This window comes from Thamnophis sirtalis, unplaced genomic scaffold, assembly GCF_051295495.1.
Source record: "Thamnophis sirtalis isolate CommonGarterSnake01/CBP01778 unplaced genomic scaffold, rThaSir2_p1.2 scaffold_2, whole genome shotgun sequence".
In the NCBI taxonomy this organism is placed as follows: Eukaryota; Metazoa; Chordata; class Lepidosauria; order Squamata; family Natricidae; genus Thamnophis; species Thamnophis sirtalis.
The window spans coordinates 43,374,869-43,395,043 of record NW_028261382.1 but is presented as its reverse complement, the minus strand read 5'-3'; the positions used below and the strand labels follow the sequence as shown (position 1 = coordinate 43,395,043).

General features: G+C 45.9%; 2 protein-coding genes, 1 long non-coding RNA gene and 4 other non-coding genes across 8 annotated transcripts in view; all 7 read right to left on the bottom strand.

The window, feature by feature from the left end:
- Positions 1 to 1,666: 1,666 nt before the first annotated feature.
- Positions 1,667 to 16,642, bottom strand: LOC106546401 (uncharacterized). Its single transcript, XM_087703438.1, has 8 exons — positions 16,637 to 16,642; positions 16,446 to 16,578; positions 14,799 to 14,827; positions 5,187 to 5,218; positions 4,099 to 4,165; positions 3,879 to 3,902; positions 2,665 to 2,726; positions 1,667 to 1,712 (listed from the first exon to the last, which is right to left on the bottom strand). Exons 1-6 carry the CDS (start codon positions 16,640 to 16,642, stop codon positions 3,885 to 3,887), a joined length of 285 nt encoding a protein of 94 aa, XP_087559564.1. The 3' UTR covers positions 1,667 to 1,712; positions 2,665 to 2,726; positions 3,879 to 3,884.
- On the bottom strand, positions 2,530 to 2,601 carry LOC148048710 (small nucleolar RNA SNORD30). Its single transcript, XR_015695754.1, has one exon. It is a non-coding gene; the product is annotated as a small nucleolar RNA SNORD30 (small nucleolar RNA).
- LOC148048709 (small nucleolar RNA SNORD22) lies at positions 2,827 to 2,953 on the bottom strand. Its single transcript, XR_015695753.1, has one exon. It is a non-coding gene; the product is annotated as a small nucleolar RNA SNORD22 (small nucleolar RNA).
- LOC148048708 (small nucleolar RNA SNORD27) lies at positions 4,254 to 4,325 on the bottom strand. The gene has a single exon (XR_015695751.1). It is a non-coding gene; the product is annotated as a small nucleolar RNA SNORD27 (small nucleolar RNA).
- LOC148048707 (small nucleolar RNA SNORD26) lies at positions 5,367 to 5,437 on the bottom strand. The gene has a single exon (XR_015695755.1). It is a non-coding gene; the product is annotated as a small nucleolar RNA SNORD26 (small nucleolar RNA).
- On the bottom strand, positions 5,629 to 14,373 carry LOC148048706 (uncharacterized). Of its 2 annotated transcripts, XR_015695504.1 has the most exons (3): positions 13,606 to 14,350; positions 7,269 to 7,297; positions 5,629 to 6,191 (listed from the first exon to the last, which is right to left on the bottom strand). It is a non-coding gene; the product is annotated as an uncharacterized LOC148048706 (long non-coding RNA). The 2 variants fall into 2 exon arrangements; XR_015695503.1 differs by lacking the exon at positions 5,629 to 6,191 and having other exon boundaries at positions 7,137 to 7,297; positions 13,606 to 14,373.
- An 882-nt stretch (positions 16,643 to 17,524) lies between the features above and the next one.
- The window catches only part of TUT1 (terminal uridylyl transferase 1, U6 snRNA-specific), a 10,725-nt gene continuing 8,074 nt past the window's right edge, over positions 17,525 to 20,175 (bottom strand). Inside the window, exons 9-10 of the mRNA XM_087705203.1 lie at positions 19,895 to 19,987; positions 17,525 to 18,666 (exon numbers count right to left, since the gene is read on the bottom strand). Coding sequence (XP_087561329.1) covers positions 17,585 to 18,666; positions 19,895 to 19,987 — 1,175 coding nt within the window. The 3' untranslated portion in view covers positions 17,525 to 17,584. The remainder of the gene's footprint in view (positions 18,667 to 19,894; positions 19,988 to 20,175) is intronic.

Genomic DNA, 20,175 nt, shown 5'->3' with positions numbered 1-20,175 from the left:
GGCCAGGAGGAGCAAGTATCCAAGCCACCAGCCGCCACCTGGATTGGACAGCGCGACCCGTGACTTGGGAGGAAAGGGGAAAACTTTTAGTTTTAATTAGGTGAAAGCTGCGGGAAATCCCTGAGTCGGCTTTCATCAGCTTGCGCCAATGTGACGTATCCAATAAATTATTCTTTATGGAGCTCAGATGCCTCAAAGTTTGCGTTACTTGGAACCTTGAGAAATGACCTGTGCAAAATTCAGAACTTCAACAAATAACGACCGTGCCACTAACTTAAAAAGGCCGGTGACTCGCTTAACACCTGCGGCAAGGGAAGGTCAGAAAATTGCGGCGGTGGGGAAGCTCGCTGAATAATTGTCTCGCTTAGTAACAAGACAGTTTTGAACTCAACCGTGCTCATTAAATTGAGGCCCATCTCTACAGGCAGGAAAATCCACTCACCTATGTTTTGGGCAATTCCTTCCAAGTTATTTTCTGCAGGAGGCAAGAAAGAAAAAAAAATCAACTTGTGTACGAGAAAAACATCAACAAATCAATAAAAAACGGCAATGGAAACCCCCCCCATCAGGAATCCCGCTTATCAAATCCGTCTCTTTCTTTTGCAGTTTTTCAGGCAATTCCGGGTGTTTTCATTTGGTTCAAAGTGAGCTAGGTGTATTCATCATTAAAACTGCAACGGGCAGAGATGAGAATGCCCATTTCTCCTATTTATTTTTGTCCTTTAATGACCTCGCAATCCCTGGCATCGGGATGGAGGCGGGGCAACTGAATGGAGCAGAGAGTGTTACGGGCCGGATGCCTTTCCTGTTGCCAGAGCAGAGTTTTGTTCAGCGTGTATGTTATTTTCCATACCTTTTAATTATATCTTAATGTCAGTATTTTTTAACATAGTGTAAAAACTAATGTCTATTGCAGGTCTTTGACCGTAATAAAGATGTTACTTACTTACTAGTTCAACAGGTAATTTACTCATTGTGCCAAGAGAGAGAAATATCTGCCGCTACTTAGGATTGAACTCATAGCCTCCCGATTATGAGGCAAGAGAAATCCACCTCTAGGCCACCACACCACTCATTAGAATGCCCATTTATGTATTTAAAAAAAAATCTAAGATATGTATGGTTTGGGATTATTTTTTATTTAACTACTAGCTGATAACTCGGCCTCGCACGGATATTTATTTATAGGAGGAAAATGTCTGGATCAAATGTAATTTCTAATGTTGGATTATCCCCTTTACCAGAGGAAGCCCCCTGGTGGAGTATTGTGAAACCATTACCAACTCCACTGTGCTGTACAGGAGAAGCCATTTTATAGCGGTAAGGTAGAAGCCATTTGAAGGCACAACAGGCTGTATCTAAGCTAAACAAAAAAAAATCTACCTATGAGGTGAACTCCCAACTGCCATCCCCCCACCCCCAAGGTTTGGCTGTAAGCAGCCTATAGGGCAGCCCCACAGCTAGATTGGCAGCAAATAAATTTAACCAATACATTTTATTTCAGCTCCAACCCTCAGGATGTCTAGAATGAGGCTGGGATCTATGTCTATCAGCCATTCCTAGCTTAAGGGCTGTACGAAAACAGCCACTCACAGGGGCCAGATTTGACCCACGCGCCTTAAGTTTGCTGACTCATAGATTAAAGCTATCTCCAGGTGTTTCTTACCCATTCATTCTCCATCATGCCGAACACTGGGACTGCCATCTCCATTCTGTAGGAAACAACATATCAGGAATATATAAATACACCAGCCAGTAAAATTCTGGTTCTCAATCAGTTAATAAGTGTCTGTTTGCGAGCAGGGCCTTCAAATTTCAGTACCAGCCTCAAAAGCTTGGAAATCTGCCCCAACAAGGAAAAACGTTAAATTAAATTGGGGTTATCCTGCTTATAAGGAGGCTTAGGTCTGTTTTCACTCCAAATTGAGACTTTAAAACAGGGACGTCCAACTTAAGGTTGTTAAACTTTAAGATCTGTGGAGTTCAAGTTAACAATTTAAGGACCTTTAAATGTTTGTAGACTTCAACTCCCAGAATCCCCCAGCCAGCCATGCTGGGCGAGTTGAAGTCAGTCTTATGGGATGTTAAAAAGGTAAGTTACCTTTCGCATATAATATGTACTAGCTGTTCCCGACTCTAGGGGACTGTGCTCGTCTCCGTTTCAAAGACGAAGAGCCAGCGCTGTCCGAAGACGTCTCCGTGGTCATGTGGCCAGCATGACTCAACGCCGAAGGTACACGGAACGCTGTTCCCTTCCCACCAAAGGTGGTTCCTATTTTTCTACTTGCATTTTTTTAACCTGCTTTCGAACTGCTAGGTTGGCAGAAGCTGGGACAAAGAACGGGAGCTCCCTCCGTGATGTTGCGCTAGGGATTCGAACCGCCAACTGATCAAGTGTTCCTAGACAACGTGCCCTATGTCTTATGGAAACTCCTGCTCTCAAGAGATTCAAGAAAGCAGGGCATAGGAGGAAATATTTGGGGCACCAATGATGTCCCCCACAACCTGAGGCTTGCCTAGTTCCCAACCGATGCTCAGATTCCGGTTCTCAACAGCGAAATTCAGCCGAACGAGATTCCAAGTGTTGAGTTCATCATATCAGCGGGAACCCAGGCTGTCCGAAGACAAAATTAACGGTGAATTGAGCAATCGGGGAAAACTTACTTCGGCGACGCAGGAGTGCCCGTCTTCCTCTTACTTCGAGAAGCTTCATTTCCTTTTGGAAGCTGTTGAAAAAAATAATAACAGTTGATGTGCATCAAAGCAGAATTCTGACGCTCAAGAGGGTTTCTTGGGAGACAAAAGGGGGTTTAAGATGCCCGGTGGGTCCCATCAGACAGCTTCTTCTGAAGCAATCCATCCTCTTTTCCACCTGCTGGTACCAGTGGGTTCAAACTTTGCAGTTTCTGGCACCAAGCAGACAGTAAGACGTGGTAGGTTTTCATCACTGGGACGACAAATTGCTGGTTTTAACAGCCTTCAATGCATTTATTAAATTGATAGGACGGCCCCCATCTAACTTAGATGCTAATTAAGCTGCCATGATATCTGAACATTTTCAAATGTAATTTATATCCCATGATCCGAAGACGGGTGAATTGACATGACGATAAGGGCGCTATGGGGACGCGGTGGATCAGTGGCTAAGATGCTGAGCTTGTTGATCAAAGTCGGGAGTTCGTATCCCTAGCACCGCGTTAACGGAGGGAGCTCCCGTTCCTTCTCCCAGCTTCTGCCAACCTAGCAGTTCGAAAGAACGTAAAAAAATGCGAGTAGAAAAATAGGAGCCACCTTTGGTGGGAAGGGAACAGCGTTCCGTGCGCCTTTGGCATTGAATCATGCCGGCCACATGACCACGGAGACGTCTTCGGACAGCGCTGGCTCTTCGGCTTTGAAACGGAGGTGAGCACCGCCCCCTAGAGTCGGGAACGACTATGTGCAAAGGGAACCTTTACCCTTACTAGTCCTACACACTGGTAATCCTTGGCTTGCCACAGTTCACTTAGTGACCACTTACAACAGCACTAAGCAACTTATGTTTTTGATAAGTATTGTTGCATCAAATTGAAACGCTTTGCAACTGTCTCATATTTAAGCGATTCCCTTTTGCGACCTAATGAAAAGCAATGTCAACGGGGAAGTCAAGGTTCCCTTTATCGTTGCGTTACTAACTTCGGTGCTGCAATGATTCATTTAACAATGGTGCCAGGAAAGGTTGTAAAAACAGGGCCAAGATTGACTTAACAAAAATATCTCCCTTGTCAATGTAGTTTTTGGGCTTAATTGTGCCCATAGGCGGAAGTCTACCTCTGCAGACTTAAAGGCCTAGCCAAAATCCAACATCAATTCTCTTAAAACATCTTGAAATACGGACTCACCTTTCTTTAAAGTGAATCCATTGCCTGTAGGGTAGAAAAAGAAAACTCAAATTAGTAAAAGAAAAGGAAAGAAAGACATTTGTGTGAGAGAACCGTGGCCGATCAGGGCTTTGGTAACTCAATTGCCATGTGACTTAAGAGTCGTCCAACAACAGAGGTCATCCTTTCAAAGGCCAAAAGTCACAAAACACCACAATGGACCCACAACCTTCAAACTCACCTCTAAGAGCTCCTGCAGGGCGCATCTTAACCATCGCCAAATCCTTCCAGGTTCCCTGCCGTGTGCCCTGAAAAAAAGGAAAATTCAAAAATTATACATTTTGGCTCCAAGCGGATCGCCTTAAATAATAATAATAATAATCAGGATTTTTGTGTGTTCTCAGGCGGTTAAATTAACATCACCCACAATCAGACATATGCTTGTCTATTTTACGCTCATCACGGAACACAGGAAGGACATTTTAAAGTGCCTTTGGTAACTAATAATCCAGATTTTTAAAGGCTGTAAGCCAGCTAGAAAACAGTAAGCAGTAAAAGAGCTGGAAGGGATCTTGGCGGTCATCTAGTCTAACCCCCTGCTTACGCAGAAAACCTGTAATGAGGATTAGAACTGCCGACCTTTCTGATCAGCAAACTCAGTGTCTTAGCCACTGAGCCATCTAGACAGGAACTGCATTGAAGGGGTTCCAATTTTTGTAGATTACGTTATAGTCCTCGATTTAAAACCATCCATATACTGACCGTTCAAATAGCAATAGCAATTAGACTTATATACCGCTTCATAGGGCTTTCAGCCCTCTCTAAGTGGTTTACAGAGTCAGCATATCGCCCCCAACAACAATCCGGGTCCTCATTTTACCCACCTCGGAAGGATGGAAGGCTGAGTCAACCTTGAGCCGGTGAGATTTGAACAGCAGAACTGCAGTCAGCTGAAGTAGCCTGCAGTGCTGCATTTAACCACTGTGCCACCTCGGCTCTAAGTTACGACAGCATTCAAGTGTGACTTACAATTCACTTACAATACGGCATCCCCATGGTGCGTCATGTGATCCCTTTTGCGAACTTCCAGGAAGCGAGATTCACTTAAGAACCGTGCTACTAAGTTAACAGCTGCAGTGATTCACTTAGCCACTGCGGCAAGGAAGGTTGTAAAGTGAGGAAAACAGCTCGCTTAACAACGGCCTTGTTTAGCAATGGAGATTTGGGAGGGGGAGTTTCAATCATGGTCGTAAACCGAGGACTACTTGTAGCAGAGTAAAATAGCTTTAAAAATGATTTTTAAATGGATGTTCTGTACTTTTTACTTACTTATAACGCAGAGACATCCGTGCTGCCCGAAGCTGCAAAACAAGAATAGGAAAAAATGAATGTATATATATATATTTCTTGTCATCTAAACCTGACAAAGCTTTTATTAAGACAATAGTTTTCTGGAATCCAGTTGGTCAATTCTCCTTTGTGTGTGTGTGGGGGGGGGGGGGGGAGAGAGCCACTCAGATCCGTTTTAATTTCTCCATTAAACCATCAGAAAGAGAGAGTTCTGGATCTCTTCATTGTAGCTTTCCCTGACTTCAACTCGTGGATATATAAATCTCAAGTTACCTCCTTCAAATGTTTAATATTCTCTTGGTTATTTCTTTTTATTACTACATTTCAGTGCAGGATATGGAAATGGGCTACAGATAACAGTACAGCAAGTGTGAAAAAATGCTGTAAACGAAGAATGCTTTCAGAAGTTTATTTTTGTTTATTTTCTGTCCATTTCCAAAAATGCAAACAGAAGAAAAATCTAAATCAAATCAATATTTGGTGCAAACGCCCTTTTGCCTTCAAAACAGCAGCAATTTTTCTGGGTTACTATACACAGAGCTATTGAAGGAACTCAGCTGGTAGGTTACCCCAAATATCTTGGAGAACTAACCACAGATCTCCCGTGGATGGAGGCTTTCTCACATCCTTCTGTCTCTTCGTGTAACTCCAGACACACCGGATGATGTTGAGATCAGGGCTCTGTGGGGGCCATGAAATCACTTCCCACTACTTCTTGTTCTTCTTGATCCTGAAGATGGTTCCTTAATGTCTTTGGCCGTAAGCTTGGGTCATTGTCCTGCCGCAGAATAAATTTGGGGCCAATCATATGCCTCCCTAATGGTATTGCATGATGGATAAGCATCTGCCTGTATTTCTCAGCATTTTTTAACCTAAAAAGTTTTTAATTTTCCATTTTCATAGCATATAATCACATGTATACTATTACATAGTCAATATCAAGTTGTATTATTAAGTACTTACATCAATTCATCTTGCCATCAACTACCAAAGGAAAAATAAAAATAAAAACCCTGTTATTGGCTCTTCTGCTCTCCATACACCATATTTATACCTTATCCGACAGTTTCTTCCCCCTCTCTCCTCCCCCTTTCTACATCCTTTCTTCCCTCCCTCCATCATTTTCTACTCTACTTCCCCTTCCTTTCTCCTTCTCCTCTCTCCCCTTACCACTCCTCCTTATACACCCCATCTTCCCCCTCCCCCTTCTCCTATCCCTCTCTTCCTATCTTCTTCTCTTCTCTACTTCCGACTCTTCTACATCCTTTCCTCCCTCCATCATTTTCTACTCTACTTCCCCTTCCTTTCTCCTTCTCTTCTCTCCCCTTACCACTCCTCCTTATGCACCTCATCTTCCCCCCTCACCCTCTCTCCTGCCCCTCTCTTCCTATCTTTCTTCTCTCCTCTGCTTCCCACTCTTCCTCTCATTCACTTGGTGTATTTCAGCTTCTGAGCAAACTCCCTTTGGTGTTGATGGTATTTATAATTCCATTTCAATATACGTAAAAAAGAAAAAATCGCAGTATACATGTACAATCGTAATACCTTAAAATCCAACACCCCTCCTCCAACTTAGTAAACTCCACTCCCTCCCACCCACACCCAACCTGACTTCCCAGAACCAATACAAGGTATAAATCTTTAACAAAAACAGTTTAAAATATACTTAAGAGACATTTCTCATCATTGAGAACACCATTAATACTCTTGTTCGCTCACTTTGGGTTTTGAAAATTGACAAAAAATAAAGAACTATTTATATTTCTCAAAGCATTCTTGCATTTTTTCACACCTGCCTAAAACTTTTGCACAGTACTGTATATATAAATATTCCCCGCCCCCTAATGTTTCTTTTTAGTCACCAATTTAATGGGCATTTATTGATAACTGGCTTTTCAATTTGTTAAGTTCATGCATCAGTTTTTTCCCCCTGTCTTGTGCAAACAGGCGGCAATATAAATTTCCAAATAAATAAATGTTGCAGCAGAGAGCAAAATTAGTGCAGCCTGCAAAACAGATTTGCCCATTAAAAAACCCCGCTGTTTTAAAAGCCTGTCTCACCTGAAACTGCAGAATCCCATCGGCCCAACCTGCAGAGAGAGAAAAATAATGTCTCTTGGCCAAATTGGAAGGAAGACAGCAGGCTGAGTTCCTCGGGATGAGAACCTCGAATGTACTTCGAGGACCTCTTTTATTGAGAAAGTTGGTTACAGCGTCATCAAAAAGAGCGTATCAAAAGGCGTATGTGGTCACACGTTACAAATAAGCAAATAAAAAGTTACAGCATGGCATAGGGTAGGGGGAGGGAGGAGAAAGGGCAGGTATGGGTATAGCTTGCTCACATAGCTCACGTTACATGAGTTTGCGTAGTAACTCCCGACTGCTAGGCAGAAAAGTTCCCGATGCGTCCCACGGCGCAATGTCTCTCCATCCCTGTGTAACGTATTCCAGGCAGCCGAAGATGCCCTGCACGCACACCCGGTGATGGATTCCAACATCTCCCCTGTTTTTGCTTTTAAAAGGCATCGTCTCCTTCTTCGTCACTGGGCTTGCAAAAGGGATCTTTCCCCATGAAGGGGTTGACTGTCCAAATTGAGTTTAGATGGTGTGCAATCCAGGTTATCTAGTATTTGTAAAATTACACAGAATGAGCCTGCACGCACACACACCCGGAATGGATAGCAATAGCAATAGCAGTTAGACTTCTATACCGCTTCATAGGGCTTTCAGCCCTCTCTAAGCGGTTTGCAGAGTCAGCATATCGCCCCCAACAACAATCCGGGTCCTCATTTTACCCACCTCGGAAGGATGGAAGGCTGAGTCAACCCTGAGCCGGTGAGATTTGAACAGCCGAACTGCAGAACTGCAGTCAGCTGAAGTAGCCTGCAGTGCTGCATTTAACCACTGCGCCACCTCGGATTCCAACATCTCCACTGTTTTTGTTTTTTAAAAGGCAGCATCTCCTTCTCCGTCGCTGGGCATACGGAAGGGATCTTTCCCCATGAAGGGGTTGACTGTTCATGTAACTCCATGTGGTTGACAATGTGAATATTCTTCTGTGGAGCCAAGCTAGAGAGTATATTCTTACACACAGCTAATAAAGAGGGTACACATCGAATACAGCAACACAAGAGTACCAGCAAAGCAACAAGGGTTATAATGGGGGATATTCCCCTAAAGAAAAGCGGATCAAAGGGATTTGCTTACTGCTACCATTATTAGTTACTACTTGATAACCTTCATGCGAAATGTTCCGCCATGTAATACAAATGGGGGCAAAGAGGAGGTAAAACCTGATGTGTCAAAATATACTGGGCAGAATCATAAAAGAATATGTGGACGATTACTTGTCGTTCCATACAGTGCAGTAACATTCCAGCCTGTAAGGTTTAGGGGGACCAAAATAGCAATAGCAATAGCAGTTAGACTTATATACTGCTTCATAGGGCTTTCAGCCCTCTCTAAGCGGTTTACAGAGTCAGCATATCGCCCCCAACAATCCGGGTCCTCATTTTACCCACCTCGGAAGGATGGAAGGCTGAGTCAACCTTGAGCCGGTGAGATTTGAACCGCCGAACTTCAGCTAGCAGTCAGCTGAAGTGGCCTGCAGTACTGCACTCTAACCACTGCGCCACCTCGGCTCCTTCAAAATGGGCTAGCCCTGTACAAACCCAGCAATCGGACAGATTATTTACACGGGTAAGGTTATGTATAAGGAGATGAAACTCCTTTACTCGCCAATCCACAGTGCGTCTGGGTCGACGGTGTGGGGTGGAGGCATCCTCTACACGCTCTGTTAATATAGTCCCAGCAGGATCTGCCCCACATTCCCCAACCCAAATAAGGAAGAACAAAATAACCATCAATAAAGCAAATATAATCTTATGATATGAACACGCTCTGCAGTCCACGGGCTTGGAAACCTCCTCCCGCTATGATCGATAGTGGGGGGGACTTGCGGCGAAACACGGGGGAGCATAGGGTGGAGGGTGCCCTGCCCTGTTTTCCGGGTCAGAGACAGAGACAGCCTCAAGCTGTGGTTCCTGCTGGTTGGTCATGATCAGGCTGCTCCTGTGCTTGTTTTGGTGGTTTGGGCAAATATGGTCTTACGTGTCTTCCTGGGACCCAAAGGACTTTGTCTTTTAGTTGGATTGCAGCGTAGCCCCTTCCCCAGGTAATCAGGTCCTCGCCACGTCAAGTCAGGCAAGCAGCGATAGTAGACGAGTGGTCGAGGAGTGTCCGCAGAAGGCGGAGTTGCAAAATGACGAGTTGCTGCTGAAGAAGGCGGCTGACCGGTGAGGTTGAAAGTTTAATGTGTATAGACAAAGATTAAGAATGTTTTGCAAGGCCGGGAGGCTAGGGGGTCCTTTCCCCTGTTTCAATGTAGCTATCAAGGGCAGTCTGATTGGCGCGCTCAACCATAGCCCGCCCTTGGCTGTTATATGGAATGCCGAATTTATGCACAATGTCCCATTGGTTACAAAAGGCAGCAAAGGCTGCACTAGTGTAAGCGGGCCCATTGTCTGTTTTTAATTCTTTTGGGCGTCCCAGCGATGCAAAGGTCCGAATGCAGTGATGGGTGACATGTTTTGTGGCTTCGCCCCTTTGTGGGGTAGCAAACAAGAAGCCAGAGTACGTATCTATAATTACATGTAGATACTTCCATGGAGCAAAGGATGAATAGTGCGTCACATCCATTTGCCAAATTTGACAACATTCCGTCCCTCTGGGGTTAACCCCCATCGGGAGGGAATGCGCTTGTCGGCTACAAGTGGGGCACTGCTGAATAATCGCAGATGCCTCCACCGATGTGAGGCCAAATTGTTTTATGAGCGCTTTTTAATTTTGATGAAAGTATGAACGGCTGTCCCATGGCGCGACAGCAGAACAAACATTCGACATGGGGTGGGGGAGCTGATGCCGCAGCGTCAGCAACGTCATTGCCCTCCTGGAGAGGCCCAGGAAAAGGCTGATGACTTCGGATACGGGAGACATGAAAAAAAATGACAGCGAGAAGAAACAAGATCTTGTAAAGTAAGAAACAAGGACAAAAGTTGCGAGTCAATACAGGGAGAAAGATACGATTCGTGCAAAGAGGTTATAAATCTGAGTCACATATAAGCTATCAAGAATTAAGTTAAATGGTTGTTTTTCAAATAATTGAAAGGCCAAAATGGAAGCGGCCAATTCAGCTCTCTGAGCAGATTTTTGTGGCTGTTAGCTGGGTGTGCCATGTACCATCCACCTGCCAGGCACATGCCCCACAATGTTTGCTCCCATCGGAGAAGACAGTCACAGCGTCTTTAATAGGAAAGGCGGATTCCATTGGAGCGGAAGGACCTTGGCGAGGCTGAGCCTTGGGTCTGTGGGGAGGTGGCAGGAAACTTCCCCCGGCCAGTCCGCCAAGGCGAACTGGAGTTGCTCCGAGGTGGCACACAGTATCTCCCGTGTTTGCAGGGAACAAGGAATGTACAGGCCAGTAGATTCTGTGCCTGTCAAGAGTTCACAGTGGAGCCTGCCCTTGGAAATAAGGGCAGCAAACTGGTCTGGTTTTTGGCTGAGTTCCTTGGGGTGTGGGAAAGATGGAACCATTCCAAAATCAATACCTGAGATGTTTTTTGCGTGACCCGTCAAAACCGCGGAGGACAAAATCGCGATCGACGAAAGCGCGCATGTGACATCATCACAGCATGACGAAAAAAATTAAAAAAAAAAATTAAAATTAAAGCAAGCCGATTCACATAAAGGTAAGGGTTAGGTTTAGGGTTAGAGCGTTAGCGTTAGGTTTAGCGTTACGTTAACGGTTAGCGTTAGGTTTAGCGTTACGTTAACGGTTAGGTTTAGGGTTAGATTTGTGGGGGTTAGGGTAAGGTTTTCGCTTTATTTTTACATTTTTCGATCACAGCACGATGTTTTCGTCACGCTGTGATGACGTCAAATGCGCGCTTTCGTCGAGCGCGATTTTGTACTCCACGGTTTTGTGGTGGAACCGTTTTTTGTAGTAGCACTTCTGTTGATAGCTGGGGAGTATTGACTAAGGCTATGGCTAAGAGGGCATTTGCTTGCATTTGATCTACCCATACCCTTTGCAAGGCTTCCTCCACTAAGTGGAGAACATTTTTATGTGAGTCGGAAAGAGTTTGGAGTTGGAGTTTATTCAATTTGTAGGCCGCCCTATTCCCCGAAGGGACTCAGGGCGGCTGAACAAAAGCCAAGGGAGGGGAAATTACAAAAAGTAAGACAAAACAATGAGACAATACGAACAATTTAAAAGCACAACAGACACAGCAGATTCGAGTAGGGGGGTGGGGAGGACTCAATCCCAGGCTTGCTGGGACAGTCAGGTCTTCACGGCCGTCCGGAAGGCCCGAAGGGTGGAGAGGGTCCGAATCTCCACGGGGAGCTCGTTCCAAAGGGCCGGAGCAGCCACAGAGAAGGCCCTCCTCCGAGTAGTCGCCAGCCGACATTGGCCGGCAGATGCAATACGGAGGAGGCCTAATCTGTGGGAGGTGTCTAAAATACCAGAAAAGCGGTGGCCATTAACGTTAAAGCTGGTGATCGGGCGAGCGTGCAGCAAAGGTTGTTCCATGGCCAACAAGTGAGTAGACGACACAGGAGTGGGTTAAGGAAGCGGCAAGGCAGAGGAAACCACTTGCCCTTCCCGCACTCTCAGGGGAACGTAGGGGATGAAAGCCATACCCATGTGGCCCAGATCATCGGGGTCCAGCAAAAAAGGGGGCGTCGATGGCTCCCTGCAGGACAAAGTCTCGCTGTGGAAAGGCCAGCAACGGAACATTGGTGGGCAGGGGAGTGGGGCCTTTGGGGCGGAGAATTAAAGACTAGGCGGTTCCCGGCAGCAGGGTAGCGATTTCCTCTGCGTTCTCCAGTTTCACCAAGGCCGGAAGAGGAGGCGGGGACTGGTGACTGCCACCATTATCAGCCTTTCGAGCGGGGCTGGCCGATCGCCCCTGTTCTAGTTTCCCAGACTCGGGGGACGGTTGGTCCTGCATTGTTTTGCCCAGTGAAACCCCTTTTTGCAACGGGGACAAACCGTTTTTGGTTTCGCTTGATTGTTCTGTCGCCAACTCCCTCCCCCCGGAGCTCTGCACTGGGCGCGAAAGTGTCCCGGTTTCCCACAATTAAAACAGTTACCGGAACGTCGCGCTCCATATTGTTGCAGGGCAGCAGCGAGGGCATCCATTTTATAGGTCACGGTGCCGACCACTCGGCAGGCTTCTAAGTAGTCAGCGATGTCTGCCCCGGGCTGGTCCACAAGGGGCTGCAATATGCACTGACAGTCATAGTTGGCATTTTTATACGCCAGTATTCTAAGCAATAACTGGCGGCCTTCGTGGTTGTCCACCTGCCGGTCGATGGCCTTTTTCAGGTCGTCGACAAAGTCTTGATAATTTTGAGAAGGACCCTGATATAATTTTGAAAAGCATTTTTTAGGGCCACCCTCTGGGTCATCTACTTTTGAAAGAGCGGTGTTAGCAGCTCGAGAAATTATGCGGCTAGCCTCCCAAGGGACAGCAGCCTGCTGTTGGGGGGTTTCAAAGCCTACCCTCCCCATCAGGTGGTCATTGGTGACCCCCGGTGGGAGGCCACAAGCACTTTCTTTTTCAATTTCAATCTCGTACGCAAAAGACCAGATGGCACACTGGGAGTGAGTTAAAATCATTGAAAAAAGAAGCTTCCAATCATCAAGGACAAGCCAATAAATGTTTCCCAGACACTCGATCAAACGTCGGGTGTAGGGGGAAGTTATTCCGTACATGGCAGTGGCTTCTCTGATGTCCTTAATGGCTTTGTACGGGATGGGCGTATATACTGGGATTTGTGGCCCCGCCGGGTTGGCAGGGTCAGGCTTCATGATAACGGGGGGAACACGAGAACTGTCTTCCAAATCCAGATCGCCGTTTTGAAGGGCGTCCCAGACAGTAGAGGCCACCGCTCCTCCTTTCAGGGGGGCGCCAGGGGCCGGCACCTCGGGGGGAGACTGACTAGGCCCTGAGGGGACCAGGGTAGTGCTTTCTCCTAATTGGGGCAATTTGGTATCTGATTGATATGCCGGAGGCGGGCCTGGTTCTGCCGTCAGGGGCTCCTCATGAAATTTTAGGCATTCCACGATTATCCGCCACGTGGCGATCATTTTCGCCGGAGCCCTTGGGGACTCGTGCAAATAAGTGCCTAATTTAATCCATGTGGACGTTCGAATTGAACCCTTCTCCGGGTAAGCCGGACAATGTTCGTAAATGTATTTTAGTAAAGCCGTTAATTCAGTTTTTGTTGGCCGTGGCAATTTTTTCCCATTTTTAATGATTGAGTACTTGGTGAATTCTCTAAGTTCGTGGAGGTGCGCGGCCTGAGACTTAGAAAACCCTGTCCCCATACTCACGAATAAGGGAGGGTGCTCCGTCCAGCCGAATGAGTATGAAAATGCCAAGAAAGGTGCTCGATCCGTGAATCACGCCGAGGTCACCCGTTGCGGCGTTGCCACGCTGGCGGGCCACTCATGTCTCTTGGCCAAATCGGAAGGAAGACAGCAGGCTGAGTTTCTCGGGATGAGGGCCTCGAATGTGCTTTGGAGACCTCTTTTATTGAAAAAGTTAGTTACAGCGTCATCAAAAAGGGCGTATCAAAAGGCGTATGTGGTCACATGTTACAAATAAATAAAAAGTTACAGCATGGCATACGGTAGGGGGAGGGAGGAGAAAGGGCAGGTGTAGGCGTGGCTTGCTCACATAGCTCACGTTACATGAGTTTGCGTAGTAACTCCTGACCGCTAGGCTGAAAAGTTCCCGATGCGTCCCACGGCGCGATGTCTCTCCATCCCTGTGTACGTATTCCAGGCAGCCGAAACTGCCCTGCACGCACACCCGGTGATGGATTTCAACACCTTCCCACTCCTCCTTATACACCTCATCTTCCCCCTTCACCCTCGAGGTGGCGCAGTGGTTAAATGCAGCACTGCAGGCTACTTCAGCTGACTGCAGTTCTGCAGTTCAAATCTCACCGGCTCAGGGTTGACTCAGCCTTCCATCCTTCCGAGGTGGGTCAAATGAGGACCCGGATTGTTGTTGGGGGCCATATGCTGACTCTGTAAACCGCTTAGAGAGGGCTGAAAGCCCTATGAAGCGGTATAAAAGTCTAACTGCTGTTGCTATTGCTCTCTCTTTAAAAAACAGTTTAAAATATACTTAATTTCTCAGCATTGAGAACATCATTAATACTCTTGTTCGCTCACTTTGCATTTTGAAAATTGACAAAAAAATAAACTATTTATATTTCTCAAAGCATTGTTTACAGCATTTTTCCATGCCTGCCTAAAACTTTTGCATAGTACTGTATATATAAATATTCCCCGCCCCCTAATGTTTATTCTTTTGGTCACCAATTTAATGGGGATTTATTGATAACTGGCTTTTCAATTTGTTAATTTCATGGATCCGTTTTTTTTCCTGTCTTGTACAAACAGGCGGCAATATAAATTTCCAAATAAATGTTGCAGCAGAGAGCAAAATTAGTGCAGCTTGCAAAACAGATTTGCCCATTTTAAAAAAAAACTGCTATTTTAAAAGCCTGTCTCACCTGAAACTGCAGAATCTCATCGGCCCAACCTGCAGAAAAAAAAATAAAATAAAAGCAAGTTAAAAATACAATTTAACCCTGGTTAAATTTACCAACCCATATGGGGACACAAGGAGCCTTTTCAGAAATTAAAACTCATCCTCACAGCACAGTTCAGAACAGGTCTGTGTTAATTTCATCATCGAAAGACTCCGCTTTATTAATTAAAAATTAAACGCCCCCCCCCCATAGGATAGGGCCTGCAAAATCTAAAATTAGCTTTTAAAGCTAATCTTTTTTCAGATAATGGCAAAATGCATAGCACTGTAAAGGGAATCTGCAAAAGCATAATCCAAATTTAGGCCTCTCTCCGAAATGTGTTAATTTTTTATAAAGGAAAGACCTCGATTTATTTATTTTTAAAAAAGCCCCACGGGACGAGCCTTGCAAATTTGAAATATTTTACAGCAACCTTCAGATAATTGCAAATGCATTGCACTAGTTTTTAACAGCAAAGAAATCCAAATTAAGCCTCCCTTCCAAATGCGAAAATTTAATTTTATCAAAATAAGACTACGGGGAAGGATAAAGAGGAGGAAGAGAAAGAAGAGAAGGGAAAGAAGGTGGGAAGAAAGAAGGAGAGAAGAAAGAGAAGAAACTGGGGGAGGAAGGGAAGAGGGTACTAAAGAGGGGAAGAGGGAGGGAAAGAAAGAGAGAAGGAGAGTTGAAAGGAAGGAGGAAAGGAGGGAGATTAAGAGAAAAGGAAGGAGGGAAAGAGGAAGGGAAGGAGGGAAGGTATGTGAGAAGGAGGGGGGGACCGAGGGAGGGAAAGGAGGGGGAAGGAAAGGAGGAAAGGAGAAAAGAAAGGAGGGAAGGCAGGGGAGAAGGAAGTAAGGGGGGGAGGGAAGAAAAGGAAAAGAAGAAATGAGGGAAGAGAAGAGGGAGGGAAGGAATAAGATACCTAACCTTTGATGTTTATAATGATTTGATAGTATGGGAATATCTCGAAATGTAGTTGTATTGTTTTTTACAAGTTATGGATGTTGTATTTTCTTTTTACCAATACAATCTTTTTTAAAAATTAAAAAAAAATCAAAATAAGACTACGATCTATTGGGGGAAAAAAAGCCCAATAGGACGGGGCACACAAATTTAAAATCATTTTTACAGCAATTTTTTAAATAGATAATTGCAAAATGCATTGCCTTTTAAAGGACTTTGCAAAAGCAAAATTCCAAATTGAAGCATTTTTCTCTTCCCTCCACAGGACAAAAAAAATATTCATATTAAATATTAATATCAAATTTATATATATATGTGCATATATATATATACACACACACACACACACATACAGACATACATATATATATGCACAATACATAATATAAACGCTTAATATATTGTTTAAAAACACAGCCAAGGTCGCAAGCAGCATTTCGAAACTTCCCCAAAGCAAAGGTTGGACTTTGCAGAGATCCTATTTTTGCTCGCATGCATTGATTGTCGCCCACCCTGGGCCGGGATCCTTCCCCTCCCCTCCCCGATCTAGTGGATCTCAATCGTGGCTAATTTAGGAAGAGGGGATCGCTTGAAAGCGATCGGGCGAATTGGGCTGGGGCTGATCTTCCCGCAGGCCGAGGATGGCGACCGATTAAAAACACGCACCTCTGCCTGGATCCACCGAAGACGCTTCGTAAAAGGAAATAGGATCTGGCGGCCAAAGAGTTAAATACTCGGGAGGCGCGGGGCACGATGGGAAACGCTCCGCCCACTCCAATAGTGTGTCTCTCTCTGGGGTCTTTAGCGCGCGGAGAGTTGTGGGTAAATCTGACTATAGAGATACTAAAGGATAAGACTTGCATCTTGCCGTTGTTATAGATTTAGAGATACCAATTTCGAGATATTTTGCCATGGATTTCATTCAACCAACTCCCCTGTGGTGAATGTAATAATAAAGAAGGCAACCTGCGGATTTTCAATCTACAATTGAGCAATAAAGGCCGTCCTGGAAATGATATAGCAAACTTACATTTGAGCCCAAAATTTGAATTTGCTTGCAAAGGTTCTATTATTTCATATCTCTATGTCAGCAATGGAGAGGTGGGAGAAACGCGCGCGAAAGGCCGGAGCGGTGCGCAAGCGCGGAAAGAGGAAACGGCCGAAAGAGCGCGCATGCGTAGTGAGAAATATGGTGGCTAGATCAGGGGAGGGGATCTTTCTACTTCCTGGATTGCAAGCCCTCCTCCCCCCCCCCCCAAATAAAACAACGTTCCCCTGAGCATGTACAGAGTGCTCCCAAACCTCATGCATTAAAAGCTTTTTCCCATTTGGTGGATCTATCTGATTGCAATGCCTGTCTTTAAAGCTTCCACCAATTCTTATTGCTCCATTTGTTTTAATGCACCTATTTAATGCATCTCTTTAATGCACCTATTTAATGCATCTGTTTAATAAATCAGTAATTGCTGGCGAGAGTCGAGTCAACTGCAGAAGGAAGAAATGCACGACTGAAATCCCATAGATGAGATGAGAGACAGAGTGATGATGCTCTCTCGGTTGTTTTCTGGCAGACGTTTCATCGCCCAGCTAGGTAACGGCATCAGTGCTCAAAAGAGAGGGAGGCCGAACTGTCGACTTTTCCAATCGACAAGCTCAGCCTCTTAGCCACTGAGCCACCGCATCCCTATAGAACGACGGCAAGAACTGAAAACACAATGGAAGCAGGATTCAATTTTTTCTCCGCAATTTCTTTTATTCTCGCCAATAGCCGGAAAGGGAGAAACATTTATCTAAATACTTAATTTTCAAATGTCCCCCACTGGAGGAGAAGATTTTTCTTCTGGGAGATGGAGGCCTGGAGGCTGCTTGGTGGCCAGGTACTGCTCAACCATTCGGGGCAGGAAACCTTGCAGGAAATGAAAAAAATCTTGGAAAACCCCTCCCTGTTCAGGGTCTGGAGTGAAATTGAGGTTGACTTGGGGATCCTGTTCCCCGGAACCCCCGTCTTTGATCGTGGCGCAAACGCTGAATCCGAACAGCGGATCGACTGGCCTAGTCTGCCCCTCTTGTTGGGAAATCGCCTCGGATACTTTGCCTTCCAGCTCTAAGGGATCAGCGGATGTTTTGGGATCCGCTTGCGGGGTGCTGAACTGTCGCCGGACGCGCCGTCTTCCTAACCAGACGCGGTGCCAGGCGGCGCAGTCCCAGCTCACACTTTCCGTGTCGGGAAGCGAAACCTCCATCCGTGATTTCTTCGCAGGGGGAGCCCCCAACGCGGCGTCTTCTAGATCCAGAGATCGCTTGGAACCCACCGACAATTGTTCGGTTTTCGTTTTCAGGTGATCCTCCTCCGGATCGCTGCCGAGGGATTCCCCATCGTCTCCGGGTCCCTGCGGATTCTCCGAGCAGCTGCATTTCAACACATGCTGCAGGACGTACGAGATGCCTGCGCACACCCTCTGAAACGGGAGCTGGGGGGAATCCCTGCTTGGATGCAATTCCGAGCGGGATTGTGTGGCCGGCGTTAAAGGGAGGAGGATGACCAGGTGTTCCGGGGCTTGGGAGCTGCCGGGCTGGAAGAGACGAACCAGGCCCCAGCTCTTCCCCTTGCTGGATTTACGCTGGTATTGCAAACTCCGGCAGTATTTCGCGGCGTCCTGGCAGCTCCGCTGAAAGCGCAGCGCCGTCTTTTCGTTGACGTTGGCTGCTACATTGTGGCTCAGCTCAAAGGGATCCTGGAGGTTGATGGGGCCCACCTTGAATTTCTGACCAGCGTCGGATAACAGGAAATCGGGGAGAGGGAGCAACCGGCCCTCACGCAGGGAGATGACACCGCCGGCGAAATTGTAGCTTTCGAAGACGCGGAAAAACTCCGCCAGGAGGGAGCCTGGAATGCAGGAAACCAAGCGAGCGTTAGGGGACGTTGAGTTTTTCTAGCTTAAATTTGGAGCTTGTTATGCGCTAAGGAAGGATGAGGGGTTTAGCTTTCTAAGCGAGGGAACATGGCAGTTTAATTGTGGTTTGTTAAGGGGCTTGTGGAAACACTTAGAAGGGACGGAAAGGATGCAAGGGAAATTGTGCAACCATATTAATGTCAGTTGTAATGTGTGGCTGTGAAAGTTGGACCATAAGGAAGGCTGAGGGCCAAAGAACGGAGGCCTTTGAACTCTGGTGCTGGAGATGAAGACTCCTGCATTGAGTCCCTTGGACTGCAAGGCCATCCAACTGGTCAGTCCTGGAGGAGATCCACCCTGGATGCTCTTTAGAAGGCCAGATCCTGAAGAGGAAACTCAAAGACTTTGGCCACCTGATGAGAAGGAAGAAGGACTCCCTGGAGAAGAGCCTCATGCTGGGAACGATGGGGGGCAAAAGAAGAAGGGGACTTCTTCTATCTATCTGTCTGTCTGACTGCCTTCCTATCTATCAACTTACTTATCTATCTACCTATATAATTATCTATCTATCTATCTATCTATCTATCATCTATCTATCTATCTATCTATCTATCTATCTATCTATCTATCTATCATCTATCTATCTATCCATCTATCATCTATCTAATCTATATTATCTATCTATCTATCTATCTATCTATCTATCTATCTATCTATCTATCTATCTACCTACCTACCTACCTACCTACCTACCTACCTACCTACCTACCTATTGTCTGTCTGTCTGTCTGTCTGTCTGTCTGTCTATCTATCTATCTATCTATCTATCTATCTATCTATCTATCTATCTGTGATTCACTTAACAACGGCAGTGATTGGCTTAACGACCGGGGGGGAAAGGTCATAAAATCATGGCGCAACTCACCTGCCTCGATTAGCAATGGAAACTACTGACGGAAATTCTATTCCCAACGGCGGTCATAACTTGAGGATTATCATTTATTTGTGAGTTGCATTTCTACGTCGCCGTGAAAAGTGATTCAGGGCGGCTGATAATTAAAAACACCCCTAAGTCACATTTTTTCCCCAAGGACTGGTCCTACCCCCTCATTCGTTCAGTGCCGTCGTGATTCAAAGAGTGGCAGAACGAATGGTCGTAAGATGAGAACTGCCTGTAGTTAAAAAAAAAAGTCAACTTAAAAGCTCTTTGTAGCAACTCACAACAACTCTCAGGGTTTCCGCTGGGTTGCAACGAAGCCGGATCTGTAGGGAAACTGCAGTCCCAACCGTCCACCACAGTCAGTTCTCCATCATCTGAGAAAAGAGGAGGGGGGGAATAAGAGGAGGATGAAAAAATTGTGGTCAAGGTCCCAAAGCGAGGCTTTTCGGAATTACGAACGCCTGAAGCAGGAAGGGACAGAGGCAGGATGAACAGGAGAGAAAGATCATCTACAGAGGTGGGATTTTGAGACCCGGACCATCCCTCGGAGTAGGATCTGATT